A 21,663-nucleotide genomic window follows, 5' to 3' on the forward strand; every position below is an offset into this window, starting at 1 on the left:
TACACTACTCCGACAGGTTCCTAATGTCGAATTTTAAAAATTTTCTTAAACTATATATGTAGATATTTGTGCGCTATATATATTGTGCATATATATATATACACACACACACATAGAATGATTCTTCCATCTTGTCACTATTTAGAATAGAGATTTCTAAATTTTGTCCACCTTTAAATGCTTCAGAGTATGTACCCTCTTCTAAGATAAGAATAATAATAATAGACGAAGAAATAACATATACTAATTCCAAAATTTATTCTGTTTCAGGGCCCACCACCGCCACTTCAAAACCATACGACGCAGCCACAGTAGCACATCCTGTGTTAAGGGGTAGATACACCGGCTCACGAAATTTGAACACATAGCATAGAAAATATTTATGTTCATATTGTGTGTAATATATAGAATATTTCGAAATTTCACTAGCACTGTAACGAGACCCGACTGTCATAATTACGTCGATCAAGTTCGAAGTCAATTTGAAAATGTGTATACAAGTTACAAGATATTCATTGCAGATATGTATTTAATAAAAAATTATCATACTGCTTGGATAGTATATGAGAAGGACTATGTATGGTCCCACCGAAGATATTGGAGTTTATTAAAATAACGAATAATTCATTGTTTACTTACTTTTCTGATCTTTGCGAAATATACACTTGTACTAAATATCTTGTAATTTCTCTATCTCTATCTCTATCTCTATCTCTATCTCCATCTCCATCTCTATCTCTATCTATCTATCTATCTATCTATATACTCAGATTCGTTTCAAACTTTACCGATGTAACCATGATAGTCGGATCTTGTTACGGTGCTAATAAAATCTCAAAATGTTTCGTATAATACACATAGTACATTCATAAAAGGTATATGTACGAATGTTGGAATACTTTCGTGAGCCTGTGTACGGTTTCACCCCTCTATACCCCCTCCCACTCCCCGAAGGCGGCTTCAAATTATTTTTATAAATAGCGAGAAAACAAAGGAATATGGTTCCTCTCTTTCGAGATATAAGAAAAAACCTTATAGCATGGTCGAGATTTTATTGAAACGATCGATCCCTGCTACTGGTACACCCCGGCTCTTGTTGAAGTTGCCCACTTTTTTGTGTATTGTAAACTATCGTATAAAGCACAAGTGCAAGGTTTCAGTGAAAATGCAGTATGTATAGGTAAACGATAGGGAAAATAAGGAAGGGAGCGAAAGAAAGAAAGAAAGAAAGAAAGAAATGCACGGATCATTTACCCATCGAACGTGGAAAAAAGTTCAAACATATCTCTCGCATAATTGTATATATACAGCAGTAACGTACGCCTAATCAATTACTTTATTATGATTATTATTATTATTATTATTATTTTTATTATTATTACTATTATTATTTTTATTATTATTATCGTCATCAATATGGCGATGGTTATTATTATTATTATTATTATTATTATTATTATTGACACGACAATGATTTTATTATTATTATTATTATTAATTATTATAATAATTATCGATTAATGATCGCCGAGGAAATCCTTCGTGTGAGAGTTAAAGGGGACATTTTTGTTTTTGAACAAAAATATAGCTCAACTCACAATGTGTACCCAGTTGCCATGTATTTTAATTTATTTAGACTCTTAAATAAATTTTATTGAATAAAAAAAGAAACAAATATGAAGGAAAGAACAACAGCAAGAAATAAAGCAACCAACAATGACACTTATTGTCGTGAGTGCCTGTGCTTTGCTCCGTCTCTTTTTGTTCTTCGCTCATTTTTCTTCTTTCTTTTGTTTTTTCAGTTCTCTTAAAGACAAAAGTTGTCTCCGCCGTCTCTCTGGCTACCATGTCCGGCCGTACACGATCAATCAACCTCTCCTACAACATATCACGCGTATCACACAGCTATATTTTTCTTCAAAGGCATATCTAATGTTTCGCACGGTCCTAGAGCAAAATTTGTTACGCACGTCTCGTTCTCTTTGCTTTAGTATCCATCTCTCGCCGTTCTCTTGAACCTGGCAGACGATAGTACTTACTTTCTCGTCTCTCTTGTTATTTCCTTCATTCTTCTTTTAACCAAGTACCATCGCGCGAATGAAAGCGACAAAGGAGGGGCTGCTGCCGTGATTAAATAAAAATAAAGTAGGATCAGGACCGTCGAAACAAACCGCGATGAATGTCGATTCGTAACGTCGCAGAGATGCACAAGTTCTTGATCGGAGAATCGTGCCCAGCCAGATCGAGATAACTCGCACAACCTCGCTTTAACTTCTAATTGAAATTTCAAATCGCGCCACGCCGCGAATATTATCTCCAGAAGAAAGAAAGGGGAAGCAAACAGAAATCAGAGAACAGTTGAAATGCGTAGGAGAATCAAAATGTACATTATACTACGATAGGAGATCAACGGCGATTCATGGGAGATAAACTAGGCACGAGAACACGCATAAACAGATGCGATCACGCACTTATATTCGCGATGGTAATCATGTAAAATAATAACGACAATAAATAGCTCGTAAGCCCGTCTAAGCTAGGCACACCTGTCGATGATAGTCTTAGATAGTCGAAATGAAAAGGTAAAAGGCGAAGAGAGTGCGCAATACGGTTCCAATAGAAATCGAGGATCATCGAAAGGTCTCTCATAGCGCAGAAAACTGCGTCAAACGTAATTCGTCTGGTTTTCGATCGTCATGATATCGATTGCGTTTCACACTCTCCCCGAAATTGCTCTTTAGTTCACTTCTTCGTGTATATTTGTTTCTATTTCTCTAGCCTTTCTTTCCCTTCTTCGATCAAGCGAAATCTACAAGCTCGTTCTGTTACGATCGATCGAACGATCGATCGAGACCGATCAAGACAATTGCATCGATCGTTTAAAGTTCAGTAGTATGATCACGAATTTGAGTTTCACGTGTACGAACTTTGAAATTGGTGAAACAACTTGGATCGATGCAATCCTTCTTCATCGATCGTGTTGTATTGATCGTTGTATTAAGCAAACCAGGGAAAAGAAAAGGAAAGAGAAAAGAGTAGAAAAGAAAGCGTTTCTTTCTTCAAGTACGACGTACGAAGAGCTGGTAGGGTTATTAATTAGTAATAATTGCGCGATCGAACGGCGATGACACCTCTTGTTTGCCACAGACACGATTGTCGACAAGTGAAATCACACGTGTATATTAGATATTACGGACATTATTGTATAATATGTAATTAAAGGAGAAACGTACGCAGGTCTGGCGTGGCTAGTTCGCGTGACACACCACCGGGCCTTAGGAGGATAAACTACTTTTCCGACATGCATGCGATTGTTAACAAAAATCAAGCGCGTCTCTATTAACATCGATGAAGCACGAGTTGAATATTATGCATATATTGAAAGAAAGAGAGAGAGAGAGAGAGAGAGAGAGAGAGAGAGAGAATGTGGAAGAAAAATAAGAAAGAGAGAGAGAGTATGCGTGTGTGCGTGTGTGTGTGAGTTAGAAAAAGAAAGAGTGTGTATCGAGAGTATTTCGTTTGAGAAAGAAAAAAAAATGTATAATTATCACTAGTAATTATTATTATCACTAATAATATAATAAATGTGCCATTTTTTCCATAATCAAGGTGTTGCCTGATTGCGGCTTCTTTATTATTTTTTGTTTTACTTTTATTTTTTTGTTTGTTTGTTTTTTTTTTTTTTTTTTTTTTTTTTTTTTTTTTTTTTTTTTTTTGTTAACCTATACGTTGATCTTTTTCTTTCATCGCTTGACATATTTTTTTTTCTTTCTCATTCGAGCTTTCGTTTGTACATTATACACACTCCCAGTATTAGACGACACACAAACCATTTATATCTTTGCTAGTTTCTTTTTTGTCATTTTATTCGTTTTATATTTCGTTTCTACTTGAATAATCAATCACTCGCTCGCCTATTTTTGCATAGGTACGAGAACATATATATGTATAATGTAGATACATTTAACTGTTAAGACATACTTTTAACCAGAATAGTACAGTGTACGATACTATACACATACGATTAACCATCCAGCTGTAAAAGCTGTACAAATGTCGGCAACCTGCAGAGGTTTGTAATACAGATCTTCAACGTTTTCAGAAAGTCTGAGTTCTAGTGACCTTTCTTTCTTTTTCTTTTTTTCTTTTTTCACCATTGAAAATTGAAATTCCGATGAACGTGTATTATTTACTTACCGCTTAAATGTTGTATGTTTATCCCTCATTGTTTTGTTGGCGAAGAGGACTTAATGATTCCTACTGAGCAAAATTCTGTAAACTTGCGACCTTTGTGTTTACGTTATGAAATAACTAAACGATCTTAAAATGAAAGGGATATACATGAAAAAAAAATAATCGTTCGTAGATTTTTAATATAAAATAAGCGTAGTAGTGCAAATAGATATTACATCATCGTCCAAGTAATATTTTAATCGAGAAAAGAAACTCGAAAAGATATTGTTCGAATACATTCGTTCCTATTCACAGGATCATTCGACATCATTGTCTTGAATCACATGTCACAAAATACACTTGCGATATTCTCATAAGATTTTCAATACCGAATCGTTAATACACACGGTAGTCGATGTTCGGATATTTCCTCAAGTTCTCTCAAGAATGGAAATTTGAATTAATCATGGATCGAAATTAGACATTTTTTCATGCTCTGGAGAGTTTCTTCTTAAGAGAAAGATAGACGACGATTCTGCAGAATATGTAGCCGCAGAACAAGAGGAAGATATCGAGCCAATACATGCCGTCCGTCATTGACAGGTCTGTCATCAACGTGCTAGGCATGCTATAGTGGCAGTAGATCTTCGGACAGGATAGCTTCTCACGATCGTAACCGTAGATCGCGTGAACGGACGCGTGCACCCCGTATTTGATGTAGCTTAGGTAGCTACTATAGAACAAAATACGTGGCATATGGCTGAAATGAGCTAGGAAGCCCGACAGGCTTAACATAGTACAAAGTGTAATGGCACCTACGAACGTTCCGTTTATAGGATTCGTTAGAATGCCTATCAAAACACCAACGCTATCCGATATTAGCGTAACTATAACGGTCACCATTAAATACATGAGAAACCTGTTGACGTCCAAAGGTTGTCCACTCAGGAAATAAGAAGTACCACTGAAGACGAAGGCGTACAATATCTGTATAGGCAAGTTGCATATAAACGAGGCCACGAAATACGTTCTTAGCTGGTACCAGTTATTGAATCTTTCCTTTCTCAACGTTATTATCTCCGAGGGAAACTTGAACACCGCTGGCATCATGGTCGTGTAGCTCAGATATATGCAACTGACCATGAAAAATCCAACGTTGCTAAGAGTCTTGCTTCCGTCATGACCAGCATCCGTGTACAGCAGACCTAGCAACACGCCTATCGCGAAATGAGCGAATATCTTTAGGTAGGTGACCGTCCAGTCTCTGAACAATTGGACCATAAACCGTCGTGTCAACACGAAAAACTTCTCGAATTCTGACGGTGGTTGGATCAGTACACTGGTTTTCGTTACGTTCGTACTATCGTTAACTTCTGTACTTAGGATCTGCGAGCTGTTCAATCGCCACGACTTCTCTTTATTGCTGGCTAGATGTGCCAACTGATCGTTGAAATCTCCGTATTCCTTGCTTATTATTTCGATCATATAGTCAGCTGGATTGTGATACATGGGACAGCGAAGTCCAATACTGGAAAAATACGCGACCGTGTTCTTCGTAGTTCCTTCGTACATACATCTACCATCAGCTAGAAGATAAACGATGTCGAACATCTCGTAGGTGGCCGCACTAGGTTGATGAATCGTGCAGATGATAGTTCTACCGGCCTTGGCCAGGCTACGCAGCAATCTGATGCACTGGTGAGAAGACAAAGAGTCAAGGCCGGTTGTTGGTTCGTCGAGGAACATCACCGGTGGATTGTCCAGCAACTCTAACGCGATGCTAAGCCTCTTCTTTTGTCCACCGCTCAATCGATTGCATCTAGTTTCCTTCGTTCTGCTCAGATCCAAATTATCCAACATCTCGTCGATCAGCATTTCCTTAGCCTTTAGGCTCAGACTGTTACCGATTTTTAAATTACTTGCCATCCACATGGTCTCCCACACGGTGAACAACGGCAGCAAATGATCGTCCTGTTGAATGTAACACGACTGCTTCTTGTATTCTTTCCAACTTTGTTTTCCCTGATTCCCGATGTAGTTGATCTCTCCTGTCCACTTGCCTCTCTGAAATCCCGTCAGGATGTTCAACAAAGTTGATTTTCCAGCACCGGACAGTCCCATTATGACCGACAGTTCTCCGGACTTGAAGGTTCCACTAACCCCTTTCAGAATCTTCTTCAACGAACCGAAATAGCCATCCTTCACTTCGTAGGTGAGATCAGTAAACTGGATATCGATCGAGTCAGCTTTTGGCAAACTTAACAATATCACTCGTTGACACATGTTGATCTATTGATTTGCCTGAACGACTGAGAAACGATCGTATTATGCGGAGCTTCTATGCCTCTTCTCTCCCGTTCTTTGATCAAGGGAGGAGGTCGCACATATCTACGTTATCTGACGGAGGTCACGTTATCTACCCACTTTTCGTCCGTCGATCTTCGAATAATTTTATAACGATTTTGCAAAATGAGGTTATCCGTTTGTTTCAAAGGAATACGTCGATTCCTGCCACTTTCAGCGGTGAAATTTCGCAACTATACTTCGCAGTTTCTTCAATTCGTTCTTAGAAAAGAAATAATTTCAACGAAAGTGTAATTCAGTTCAATCAGCTGTTCGACCCCAACGATTCGTATTTCATGTGTCACCGCTTCTCGAAAATATTCATCGATCTTCGCAAACTTTTAGGTGCGAGCGTCAAATATACGTACTTTTCAGTTTCTTCAAATACAAACAAACTTCAAAAATGAAAATTTCGATGAGATCATGGACTTTAATTCACTATAAAATAATATTTCATAATCTTCGATAATTGTGAAATTACAATTTTTAATTTTTATCTTCCTAAGAGTTCACTGGCTCTGCCAGTAATAATGGAAGAACGAAGTGAACTATTTTGTGGTAATATATTATAACACACGATAACAATACAATTATCAGCGGAAGCTTCGTAGAGTTAGTTGTTTGGCTTATCATTCAACCGCTGTCTGGTGGATAGTTCGCTTCGCTATTTCGCTAACCCTTCTCGTTGATCCGTTGTTCGTTTCACGTCGGTATATTTTGCATCTTTTCTCTTGTATCTGTAACGAACATTAAATCTATTAGAATTAGAATTACGAGATTCACGCAAGTCATTGCAATAAACGGATAAAGAATTTTTTAACGTTAGATTTTCTGTTCGCTCAAGCGATCATTAATATATGCATTAGAAAAAGTTTATTACTAAAAAAAGCCTATTATACGGTGTAATACGTTGTGCAATTTATCGTGTATTATGTATTTATGTAATTTTATATCACCCTACGTTACGAGTTAAGTAGCTAATATTTAAGTATTGCCATGCTGATAAATTCTTTTGCCGTTTGCTTTCCTCCTCTGCACTATATTTGAACACTGTTATGTTGATAAATCTATCAGTTCTTTTGTCGTTTTTCTCTCGTTTGTGGGATATCATCGGCGCGTTTTGTCTCGTCATTCTTGACATTTCCCCTGAATAATCTATTATAACGTACGGATGATAATGTTTTCGAGTTTAACAAATCGAAAGTTTTTAAAATTTGGTATTCTCGACGTACTGTATGATTTATTCGAACGCTATAACCATTTAGACGATAAATTTTATCATTTGTTTAAGCAGATATTTTACTCAAAGCGGAATATTCGCTTTGCTTGATATAAATCAATTTGTCTAATAATTTTTTCTATAAAGGTTACCGGTTTCCTTCTGGCGCGATGGCCGGCTTCTTATAATAGTCCAATAGAATTTGTACTTTACTATCTCTTAGACTACTCACGCTTAAACAGCTTCTAGCTACGCTCAAGGTAGAGTGGATGTGTTGGTCGGATCGGGTATCCGAAATTTTCGAATTCTCGCACATCTCTAGCTCATACCATCGACACGACAAAAACGAACGATCTATCTAGCACGCGTAAGATAAATTTGTCTTCTTTTCTTTTTAGCGTAATAACTTTTGAAGATTACTAAAGTTGAAATTGGTATCTATTCTATATTTACTTATAAAGTAAATACTTTCAGTAAGTGTAAGCGTAAATATTTGGCAAGAAGTGAACCCATTTTTAACGACCTAAATCTTGACTCATGTTGTAAAGGACACTCGTCCGAGTAACTTTCCATAGTAGGTTTTAGCCGCCGCTCGTTATTTCGTCAAAAATAAGTTGAAACATCGTCGGAGCGTAATTCTAGACATCTAAATCGACGAAGATTCGTAAAGAAAAGTTCTTTTTTATTGCAACATATTCCGTTCGTCACGAGGAACAAGAATCTGAAAGGAACCACGGATCGCTGATCGCCTCTTCGTCCGAAAAACGATGTTAAAATTTTAATAATTCCTAGCAAGGAGACTATATATAAGGAACAGGTATACGTCCTTGGTTATCCGAATCCTGGAATTTTGTCAATCGAGAATGTTACAGCTTGAAAAACTGCTTTCACAGATAATGCACACTCCGAAATTTGTGGAACGTGTTGCAACTTACGTAAACATCCAACGGCAAAATTTTCGTCGAGTAGCATAATTATTTGGTTAGAACTGCTTGAACGCGGCGAATTGTGTAAGGACGTAAGCCTTCTTCTCGAATCGATCTATTCTCACTCGACGACCTCTTTTATAACGTAAGTACAGCGATAAACACGAGCAACAGCGATAATTAAATCTGTTCTTCTTTACTACAATTGATACGAGCCTGCGGGGATCGATCGACTCGTATTCAGACGTCGCAATTCTTGGTTTGTTAATAGTTGTTAACATAACAGCTGGAAATCGCGTTGGTACGGAATGATCTTTCATTACTGCTATATCCTGATATATTTTACAAGCTAATCTGCAATTTCCTGTTGCTATGTAAATAATATGCTCATTAAAATGGCTTCCTCAATCAATGCGAATATAAGTCTCTTTATGCATTCCGTACGTAATTCTGCCTATACGTAAATACATAGACATACGTGTGACTATGGACACAGATGCAATCGACTTAATAGCCATGTTCGTCTCTCACTTTTTATTTCGAAGAAATACCACGCGTGTTGCTCGCTCGCTCCACTTGCTCGTAAAAATCTAGTCCCATTAAACGCGTACCAATGCCACGTGCAGGCGAAGGAAGCTCGATTTTCGATCAAAAACTTTGTCTTATTAAAAACTGCTCGCTCGTTCGCTCGCTTCCTTTTTCGCTCGCGTGTGTTTCCTTGATAACGTAGGCCAAGGTCAAAGTCATTGGAGTTGGATTCACCTTTCCTCGATATTTACCAATATTCGATTCCTAAATAATTGCCAATTTTCTCCAAAGAATTATAAGAACATAGTCTCGACACTTGTGAAATGCAATTTCCTCGTTTACTACTATTTGTTACTACTACTAGGTATCATTTCTATTCTAATTTTGACAGTTTGGTCTATCTTTATACGAAGGCACGAAACATCGCATCATTTATCGTTTCCAGATATTAAACGTCAACGTCTTGAAACAAATCATAGATACACGATACAACGTCATTTAGTTCGATCTGCGAGTTCATATAACGCGAATACATTGATTTTTCCACTTTCTGTATTCTGTATATTTCACTTGTATAATTATATTCAGATAAATGCAGCAGTGGTCGGGAGTTTATTCGATTGGACGGTAATTAAAATTTTCTGGAATAAATGGATTTTCTACTATACACGACTTTCCAAAAGCCAAACGACGTTCAATGAAAATCAACCACAATTTGTTCCAATTCTCATTCGTGACAAGTTACGCTACATCTTGATATCGCTAGATCCATAAAATATAAATCATATGCGATTGAATTAATATCATTAGCGAAGTTTATTATACAATTAGTGAAGTTACAAGCTACATGCTATTAGTATTAGTAATTTCTCTTGCATAATACTAATAAACACAGGATATGTAAAATATGGCTATTTGAATATTTCAGTCAAACTAAATAATTCGCCTCGTAATTAGTCAAATTTACATATCAACCGTTTTTAAGTTATCTATTTTTGAAAGCAGACTACATTTGACTTGTTATTAACGCAACAAACGGTGTAATTATATAATGTAATATGATGAACTCGTATTGGCAATTCGTTGGTCATTGTTTTCTATCAGAATATAACTTTCAACGATTAAAAGGTAAGAGGTTCGTTCAATGTTAATATCTTTAATGATAATTATTATAATTCAATAGCATTTGCATATTACTTTATTTCTGGAAGTTGTTTTATTGTGCACTTCGTTACTTCCTATATAATTCCATCTCGCTGCTTCAAACGAACTTACCATGGAATTATTAGAATCGTCTTCTCGTCTTTGATGTTTTTTCTTCTTGGACATAAAAGTCACGATAATTTCCCGCCTTTTCATTATCTGATATTCAAGTTTAATGGTGTTACATGACATGGAACAAGTTCGATTATTCTGCGCAAAGTTTAAGATTCAATCGTAAAATGTCGAAGCTTGGGTGATTCGCCACATGCCTACCTTATTGTAATGAAATTTTACAGATTACAAATCATCTGATTATCCTGTTTGGCGTAAAATGATAAAAAGGATAAAAAGGAAAACTATAACTTGTAACTCGCGAATTCGCTAATATTATAAGCATTAGTAACTAATGTATCGTGCAAGCGTGTCCAGAACTCGCAATTGGAGATGTAACGCATGCTACTCGTGTACAGTGGGTCTTTAAAATAGATCATTTGTGGCGTTCACGTACTACATTCATGCATGAAAGATTTGTTGGATTTTACGTAATATCGTTCAACCTCTCGATTGCATAAACGTTTGATGATAATAAAGACCTTGTTACCTTACAGAGAAGGTGTTCCATTAAGATTTCGCAAGACCGTATAATGCATAAAATCAGTCATTAGAAGCATCACAGAATTTATTAAATTACATGATCCGATATTCATTAAATGAATGTAGAACAACAATATTATCTAACGCTAATAGGGAAAAAGAATATGAGGAAAATCAATGAGAATAAACATTATCGTAACTAAACATGACACATTTGTGACGAGCATAAAATTAGTATTGACGTATCTTTAACTTTCGTATAAATTCGATCGATCTGACCATGTGACTTATCAATTACATAACAGTTTAATGACAAATGATTTTGTTTGAACGAATTTTCATTTCGAAAAATTACATTCGGTTAGTCGTTACGTGTATTGATCGATAATCAATCATCGTTAAAAAAATTATAAAAACAAAAAAAAAAAATGCAAATTTCACGGTGGCAGTTAAATAAACAGCGTTCCATTTGATTTGCTCGTGAAATCGAATAAATCGAGGTAAGGTGGTCTTTAAGACGGTGATAATTCGGCGCGAGGAGTAAAAGGAAAAAGTTAATGAACTTGAGAAAAAGATTTATTAAACACGATGGACAAAGAATAGGAAGAAATCGTATTTTACTACGCGAATCATCTAATTTAGCTTATCTTGAAACTTTAGTTTCTCGTTGAGACGTCGCTGGTTTGTTCTTGTCTTTTTCATTTTGCAAAGAAATATCATGAAATATCGTTACGCAACGATCATCCCGAGACAAGTAAAATAACAGTTTGCCTTGAATTAAGTAAATTCCGTTGAAGTAAAAAATCTTATATTCTTTTTATTTAAATAATTTTTATCGAAATGGTTAACCATGATGGAAGGCAGTATCTTAACGGTTAGAAACAACACGAATTGTTCTAGCTTCGGTCAGCAACATTTGAAACACGATAGTTCATGTTTATTAATTGTTGTCTAAACGAATAGAAAAGAATATTTGAAAATAATATAATAGAACATTATACTTTACCGCAACTTTGCTGTAAGTCAAAATGTAAAATGTCTTTCTATATGTGTTTAAAGGCAGCAAGAAACCCGTTTCACGTTTCTTTACAATTACTGTCTCCTAAATAGATGGGTAGTTGCCTATCCCAAGTCTCGTTTTAGTTCCATGTATCAGCATTCTTTGTACAAACAACATACGCAAGTCTGACAAGTCTGTTGTTTGTTATACGTAACGACAATTGAATCTACTATCGCTCTATTACATAAAGCTTTGTTCGCTTTTATTCTATCTTCAAGGCAATGTGACCACAAGCTCTTATATCGCATAAAACAGATTCTAAATGCAAACGAACCTTTCAGTGGTTAAGATAGAAGTAAAATAATCAAATGTTAGCTTTTTCTGTTTCTTTGCAACGGTTAACGCTAATTGTAACCAAATTGTAAATATCGCAACAATTCGGTTGTGCAACTTCTATGGAAGCCAGCGATTCTAAGATGGATTTCACGATTTATGGTTACGGTTAATCACGATTCCTCACCAAACTATTTTTATTAGCTGTTCATTATATCTCTCGTGGATAAATCAAAATACGCGTGATTTTTTTCTATATTAAATTTGGACACAAGAAGATATATATATGTATATATTATAAATCTGTGTGACGAAATTTTTTGATTTTTGACTGTGGTCGTGAGTTCTAATGACGCATTATATCATGAGTCATCTGTTGCTCGTGTGGAATACACGAGCAAATTCTACACGAGTTTCGTTTACCTTCGCCATTAGAGATGATCTATGGCTTTATTGCGTTGTGAAACAACCATATCGCTATTTTAAATATCGACTCTAACACATTCGACATCACAGTAAATTGGGGTTAGGATAGCTTCGACCGCACTTAAGACTGCGAAAACCGCTTCGATGAATTCATTGCTAAAGAAAATGAAGAAACTAGAACTTTCGAAAAATTATCATACAACTACTTAATAAACGAGAAATACAGGTACACCTCGCCGACAAAGTGAGAAATCCGAGAACGAGAAAAACATCCGTAAAAGCATTACCATACATCAAATTTGTAATATATACTCTTATTAATATGTATTTGTACACCCCCGGCTAGTAGATATTCTAATACTTATGATCTTATGGCCAGTGTATATCCATATGTAGATTCACTTACTTCGCAGCTTAAAATTAAATCTCAATTAATAATTCAACATCCTGTTTTTCCACGTCTAATACCTATGCATCAATTATTATCGTAATCGCTATAGAATATGGAAATCGGCCACAAATCGTACAGTTATTAAGGCGTAATTTATTTAATATCGACTATGACTTGCATTTGTATTATAAACTATAGGAGGTCAACTAAGAGGTAACTATAGAAATTATCTCGTTATTTGCTTATTGCTAATGAAATATAAATTTTATACTGAAGATAAATTGCCGATCAATCTTTGTTACAGATAAGTTGTATCTACTTCGTGCGTTCTAATATCAATTTTCTGATAACATTAGAAGAATTGCAAATGTTAATATATTTTTTCTACCGTTTTTATGTTCCCCGCTTTCGTTCCCCTTTATCTTAGAATCTTAACGATTTGGACAGGAGTATTTTTTTTTAATAAAGTTCTACGTATGAAAGGAATTGTTTCACGTGGGTAAGATGCGTCATTTAAATTACAGCCTTTACAGGTTTATCACTTGCAAAGTATGCGGACGACATTTTCTGCTACATTGTAATTTCTACAAATTCTTTACAATTTTTTCAGCAAACTACGTATGTGTCGTGTAAATAGGTAATTTAAGAAAACGTAAACAACGTATTGAAACTTGGACGGAAGAACGTTCCGTTTTGTAAATGTAGGAATATGTATTTTACTTTCGATATACTACCGTGTATATTTTTAGAGGTTCTTTACTTCTCTACTCTTTGCGTAACTATAAATACCTGTTAGAAATGCAAAAATATTTCCAACTTACTTATGAAACTCTTTAGATATAAATTATCGTATCCAGATTTATTTGTTGTTTGTATCAAAATTAAGTTTTTAGTATAATATTTACAAAAAAAAAAAAAAAAAACAAAAGAAGAAGAAGAGATACGCGTATCAGGTTTTAAAAGTTAACTTAATCGGTCCAAGATACACGTTTTATTAAATTTAACTATGGTGATGATAAAAAGTATTACGTGAATTTTGTACAAAAACGTGTATCTATTTGGATCTGAATATCGAATATTTGATGTTAGTGATGCCATAAGAAGTACGCATACCTTGCAATAAATACACATACTATATTCCTTCAATAAATACACATACGTACGTGGAATATCGACTTTGTTGAAAATCACGAAATTTTTCAAGATTAATTCTTTTATAACAGTTCGTGCGATAAACACGTAATTAATATATACTATAATATATTACCAGAGTGCACATAGTTAATGTAATAAATTAGCCGTTTTAACGCTGTTATTCGTACTGAGATCAGGATCGATTCTATTAATTCCAATTGACCTTTATTCGACGCTAATCTTTACGTACTCGTACTGTACTATCACTATAAAATATTTTATCACGTAGAATTACCGTATTGTTCGATAGAAGCGAAATCTATTTCACGCAACTGATTCTAGACTTTGATTTTAACACAAGCTTCTCGAATTTAACCACTAAATCAATGGAAATTTGTTGTTTCGCGTAACTAGCTGTGAATTTTCGTACCATCGCAAACACCTAAGTCTTCGTCAAATATGAATTAGCTTTATCTGACATCCTGTTTGACATCTCGTAGACACTTTCGTATCTACATATGATGCATATACTACGGTACATTGTTTTACAACTACGATCAGAAAACCAGTTAGTTCGATTAATACAGATCTGGGTGAAGGTATTGATATTTTTTTCCGATTAATACCATTCAGATATGTTTAATAGTTTCCTGTCAATAATTAGTTCTAATTACACTCATTGATCTTTCTACCTAAGCTACTCTTACAAATCTTGACTTCTGTGCCTAACAAAATCAACCCTTTCACATCGAGTCAGAGATTCGAGTTGCAGGAAACTTTACCAAACTTTTCCAAACATAGTCAAACATCATGATCGATCGATCACTCACCGAAAGCAAACTCGAATATTATCGTCGTCGGATATCTCCCAGATATTGCGAGCTCGTTGCAGGAATTTCACTGAAACTTCTCTGAAACGATATGTTCGAGAATAAATTCTTCTTTGAAACGATTTTCGATCCGGATAATCGCGCGTCAAGCCAATGGTCGAGTCGGAAAACTTATTCGTGCACCAGCTCGAAGAGCTCACTCGCGGCACCAGCTCGAGAACATCGCGCGAGCGAGAATGCGAATCGCTGGCGTACGCTCGCAGGAATCGCGTTAATACGCCCCGCTCGCTATTCGCCCTTCTAACACGTTTCTCTGGTCGCTTCCACGATCCATCGGTTCGCGGAGCCAGTTCCGACGTTTATCCAACTTCTCCGACTTGTCGGGCCTCCTCTTCCTTCCGTTTCTCTCTTTTCTTCGATACTCTCCAGTGGTATGCATAGCGATGCATTTGTTTCCCATTGAAAACTCATTCTCCGGCATTCTCTGTGTCTCTTGGCAATTTTGATAGGGTTAAGATATCCGAACACTTACAGATATGTGTATTTGATGGAACCTATTATATGCAATTATCGCCAAATATTTTGAATTTTGAAATTTCATTAGCACCGTTATGAAAACTCCATTATCGCGGTTTATATTAAATCCTATTAAACGCGTATCTTGCAGAGATCACGAAAGTGTTTAAACAGCTAGAAGAAAATGAATAAACGTGGGAAGCTTTCCGGCAAAAGGAAGACGAAATTGTAATTTGATTAAATTTCGAAGTATTTCGACTATTTTCTGGCTATTTAAAGTTATCGTCCATGTCTGTTCTTTCCTTCAGAAATTCCTTAAAACGAAGAAGCATATATATGTATATCGTAATTGTTATCGATGGACATAACTTGTCGTTCTAATTTCATACCGAGGGTTTCCTTAACCCTTTCCTTTGTGATATCCTTTCAAATACAGTGACACGTTTTACAGGCCAAACGTATAAACACGAATCAAGGTCGTGATACATCTTGCGAGCTAAAAATAAGGAATTCCAACGAGGTTCACGATATAACGAGCCAAACTGTTGTAAATGTAAAGCGAGCGACGTTGGAACCGATTGCGCCATTTCGCGAATCGAATCATAAGATTAATGATTAACAGACTAAAAGTCTTCTTTTCTTTCGAACAATCGTGAAATTGAGTGGAAAGATCAAAAGCCAGACCGGGGTCAAAGAATTTTGATTTCTCTATATTTACAAGACAAGTAAAACGTCCATAATAATTTAATCGAGTTGAGAAAGTTCTGTAATTGACGATCGAAACGTACGTCCGTTTTGAAAGAAGTGATTTTCGAAACTACGTGTATATTTTTTAACACTTACGAGATGATTCTTAACACTGATAAATCATGAAAAAAACCGATTCTATAATTTTCATAGAAATCTTATATATATTTGCTATTCCGAAATTTATTGGAACCATCTCGTAGTTCGTGGTATTCGTTATATCATTATACATACGTTTAAGACTATCCCAATATCTTAGAAGAGTTTCGTACAACACAGAGAATATATTTGCAAAAGGTTTCTAGAGTAAACATGGAAATATATTTATGAGTAACTGTAGGAAGATGTATTCAACGACGAGACGCATGTAGCTTGAAAATGCTTGATCTCCGGTGATTATACAAAGTAGGAAACATCTCACCGATTTCGATGTCATAATCATACGTATATCGTATGTATTCCATAATCATTCGTTTAAAGATCTTTTCATCTATAAACATTTTTCACTATTTTTTTTTTTTTTTTTTTTGTTACGTTTCTTGTCAATCGAGGATCGGAATAAAACGTAATGTGGATGACGGTGAGACGCGTTGATCGATTAAAGGAATGTCGAGACAAGTTGATTTCGTCAAATGTATTTATAAGTATCTTTAAATATAAAATACAGAGTTAATCGTAAGCGTTGCCCGCTCGATGCTATTCGTTACAAGGATACTGGATACCGATACTAATTGTTACGCTGATTCGTTAGACTAATTCGCTATACTTAGTTGTTCGACTGATAATCTCGACGACTGATGTCTCGAGAGCATGATCGTCTATTTATACTGGTCGGGAGGCAGAGGGAGTACTGCAAGGTTTGAACTTCACTCCGGTTGACGATTACAGCGATATTGCTTTGTCCAGAGTACGTTAAATTTTATGCGTCGTAATTGTGTTATTAATCCTCTCTGACAACACAACTACACGAGGCATTTTCGAATCGAAACGTCCTATGAAGCGTGTGCCGCTTCAGCAATATTCGATAGATCGATCGATTCATGGAAAATTATTTCACATCTAATGGCAGCCAGATATGAATCTAATTCAACCTATAAGTCGTTCATTTTTTCTTTGTTATTTGTACAATAAAAAAAAAAAAAAAATTCGTTGTTTGATTCAGATCGAAAGTTATGCGTATAAGAAAAACTTACTGAGATTTCGTTATGACGTTCTTGACATTTATACGAATCTTCTATTTAGAGCCAATTAATTTTTTAAACTCGTAGATGCTGTTGGCATGAGAAATTAATCGTTTACTTATCTTTACCGTCAGGCAGGAAATCTGCCATTAAGTTTACCAGTTTATATGAATACCATTGCAGATATGCTTATTGATTAGCTAGTAATAAATTAAAGATAACGCACGTGTAAATTACATCTTTATGCGAAAGCTGATCGGGTGGATCAACATTTTATCGTTAATTACTATAATGTTCGCTATAACATAAACTTTGTTATAGTATTGTTACAACTATATAACTTTATAATACATAAATCTAATATACACGTGACAGTATCGATTCATAATGTCGGAATAAGAGACGCGTTCAAGTGCATTTTTATTATAATTTCGACGCTTCTGTGCATTCGCACTCCTAAAGTAACCGTTGATTTCTTGTGCTTGCAAAATCAAGATATTACTCTATTTCGATTAAGTTAGTGAACAAACATCGACCAAACTTTAGATACTCTACTGTCGCTCTTTCGTGTCATTTATTAATTACAGTGTAGCTGTTATTGCATTTATTATAACATTTACGTACTATTAGTATCAACCACTTTCCTATGAAAAATTGATTTTACGAAAAGAATGTAAAACTTGATAAAAAGATATTTCTTGTAGATAGGAAGTGAACGAGAATTTATTTGTTGCATGAAAATTATTTCTCCTGCAAGATACATATATCACGAATAATTTATTGCCATAAAGATACAGTAATCTTTCCGAACCTGTTTCATGTTTTACTTTATCCAAGGCCTTCGAATTCGAAAACAAATTAAATTCCACAATTTTCATTTCATCCAGCAAGATCTTTTCTAAAATTGAAACGCAATATTAGCAAACATATGTGTATTTTATTTAAACTTGATCTTTTTCGAAATAAACGAAAGATTTCAACTTATCGCGAGAAATAATATCTTAAAAAGATAATCAACAAATTAAATTACGTAGAGATTTGAAACATAGAACACGATAATTAAATAAATTATCAACTCATCTTTGCGTCGTTCAGGATCAATATCTAAATCACTTTCACGACAAAGTTGAAATGTACTCCAGTTGTATTCGTTTTTGTTAGCAAAACCAGTTCCGTGGATGTTTCTTTCTTCGCTTCGCGGCCCTGAACTCGACCAGGATTGCAGCGAACTTGTCCAGACCTAACGTTAAGGATCGCGCAAGTATAAATACTTTAAACATGTATGAGGTTATAGGTGAATACATAATTTTTTATCTTCTACCGTATTTTTCCTCGTTTGTGCACATCTCTTCATAAGTATTACATTACGATACATCCTGTTATCATATAATATCCTGTAAAATGTGATAATTGCTTCAACATAACTATGAATCAACTAATAAAATGTTGCATTCATGTATGATATAATGTACGAAGAAAATCTCTTGAATAAAAATATTACTAATTTCTTTCAATTGCTATTATTGCTTATTTTTTCATTTTTCTTAGCAAAATGTTTAATCAATCGATGTTTTCATAATCTACAAGTTCTTAAGTTTTGCATTTTATCGTAACGTTGGAACGTCTATATATTTCCGTGACTTGTTACAAATAGATGTACATATTACGTAACGCTATGTCACTCGCCTTATACGCACATATCAAGATTACAATTAAGGCAATTACGTTTCACGTGTTACGTAACCTAACACAAACGATTCTTTTTATCGTGACTGTAACTCTAAAAGTCTGCTACAATTAGTCATTATTAGGCTTGTTAATATCGATTTTCTGCCATAAATAAATAATTAAACGATGTTCGAATCTCTACAATTGGAAAACTTTTACAAGACTAGAGTTTTCTTCGTTCTTTTCCGCCACGTTGTAAAAATCTCTTCAGATAGAAACATAATCTTCCTCTATCTCGAATTAGTTTCCCCGTGTTTGCACGCGTTATTTTACCTCTGTAACTCGAATTCAAAGAAACCGAACCTCTACATACCAAGTTTATCTATATGTTTATAAATTGTCGTGCACAATTTATCCTGCTTTTTGTCGCGCCTTTGCTCTTCCGATGTAAATCGATTGTTTTTCCTCGATCATGTGAAAAGCGTATACGTATATATAATTTCTAAAGTTAGATTTGTTACGCGTGTCAAATACAAGTCAAATATAATTCGAACACAAATCAAAAAACCTAACGCGTGTAAAAAACATTTGTATGCCGAATGTTCGCTCGTTAAATCCATTTTACTCGGAAACCTTGACAAGTCGGTACTTTCATAAGTCGAAGGTTTATACTCTTCCCATGAGATTCGAGTTACCGAGGCTTTACATTCATTTGCATATTATTTTGTTAAATATGAAAGCACACATATCTAGATGTATTTAATAACCGGTTTCACATAAATTTAATATGCAATTGAATGGTTCTAAATAATTTTTCATATGAGTTTAACGATCTTTTGCCGATCATCGAACTTCTATATCTTAATTTTGCTTTTATTTACATTCAAAGTGTTTTAATGGTTCAAAACGTGATATACTTTCTAATACGAAAGAATTACAAAAGAATGAATTTAAATCATCTAGCAGTTAAGTAATTCTGTTTACATATAAATCGGTTACGTGATGGATACGGTGATAAGACCCACGTCTTAAATTGTAAGTTTCAGAAAAAGCAATTTCAGCGTATTCGTACTTATCATCGTTGATTATTCTAAAATGTGTATCTCGGTATGTATAAAAGTGCATAAATTGGTTACACAATACGTAATTAGAAATGCATCGAGGTTAACTGCGTCACATAGAACATTCGCTCGATCAACATTTTATTTCTAAATAAAATAAGAGCAAAAATTCCATATGCGAGCAATTAAAGAATAAATTAGTTCGCGTGCATGTAAATTGGTCGCGTAAAATGGTAAATTTTAGAACAAATCGTAGATCTCGATTAAGTCGAAAAATCGAACCAAATTTTCACGAATTCCTGGAAATTTGGTCTGATTCGACGATTTTGTATCAGGAGAACGTGACGGAACAGGAGGTGGCGCGATTCTAGCAATTTTTGGAATTTCTCGGAGCCGAAATCGTGATAATTTGGCCCGATTTCGAGATTTTGTATCAGGAGAACGCGTTGAGACCGGAGGTGGCAATTTTTCTGAATTTTTCACGTTTTACTTATTCCAATTTATAATAATGATAAGGTAATTGGTGTAATGATAAGGAATTGGTGGTGTAGGGTAAAGTAACGATAAGGGTATTGGTGGTGTATAGAATTAAGGAGAAATGATAATTCATTCGAATTCCCTTTAAATAATCTATATATTGATTGAATTTGAGAAATTATGCGATAATCTTTATAATTAAATTTACAGTTATACGCACACTCAACCTGCTATATTATTCAGAAACGTATTAATAAATGTAATCCTGTTCCAACTTACATAATTCGTACGTGTCAATCACGCTTATTTGTAGAATGTATTTATCGTAGAAGCATTTCCATAAAATTTAATGCTATTAATAATATTCGCGTTTCTTGCAATATTTATGGTAATCAGTATACCGCTAGTTAAGATATAAATATCCTCATCGATTTTGAACACCCGGAATACGAATAATTAGAGATGGTCTTCTTCCAGATCCTCCTTCTACAGCACTGCCGTCCGTTTATGTCACACCGTATCGTCGTCAGTACGGACAGCATTAGACAGAGACATTGATATTGTGCAAAGCGAACGTACGGCATTAGAAAGAGACAGCAATATTTTTGATAAAGGACGGAATATGTAAATGGCATTAGGAGGAAGTGGTGGCGATTTTGCGCGAATGGAATTCACGTCAGACTGTTATATTTGCTTTTCTTCCTCTATATTGGCGCGAATGTCAAGGATATGGGACCGTTGGAACATGCTGCTAAGGATAAACGAGAAGGGTTCGGATTCGAAAACTGATATATTCTACATTACATAATCGAGCATAAATATTTCTTAGTCTTGCTATTATAATTGATATTCGTTTGCCTATTTATTATATTACATGCAAGGAGCCGCAGTCTCATTCGCTACGCAAACTAAT

General features: G+C 35.0%; 1 protein-coding gene and 1 pseudogene across 15 annotated transcripts in view; one reads left to right on the top strand and one right to left on the bottom strand.

The window, feature by feature from the left end:
* LOC139992617 (protein daughterless) overlaps nucleotides 1-21,663 on the top strand; it is a 358,939-nt gene that overhangs the window by 107,058 nt on the left and 230,218 nt on the right. For 13 of the 15 annotated variants that reach the window (XM_072013599.1, XM_072013600.1, XM_072013602.1 and 10 more), the window contains one exon: nucleotides 271-3,453. The exons of the other annotated variants lie outside the window; for them this stretch is intronic. In XM_072013599.1, the coding sequence (XP_071869700.1) occupies nucleotides 271-315 (45 nt within the window). In that variant the 3' untranslated portion in view covers nucleotides 316-3,453. Of the gene's footprint in view, nucleotides 1-270; nucleotides 3,454-21,663 lie in introns of those variants that run through there. 15 annotated transcript variants of the gene reach the window in all.
* On the bottom strand, nucleotides 3,628-17,053 carry LOC139992620 (ATP-binding cassette sub-family G member 4 pseudogene; annotated as a pseudogene).

This window comes from Bombus fervidus, chromosome 12 (genome assembly GCF_041682495.2).
Source record: "Bombus fervidus isolate BK054 chromosome 12, iyBomFerv1, whole genome shotgun sequence".
Classification (NCBI taxonomy): domain Eukaryota; kingdom Metazoa; phylum Arthropoda; class Insecta; order Hymenoptera; family Apidae; genus Bombus; species Bombus fervidus.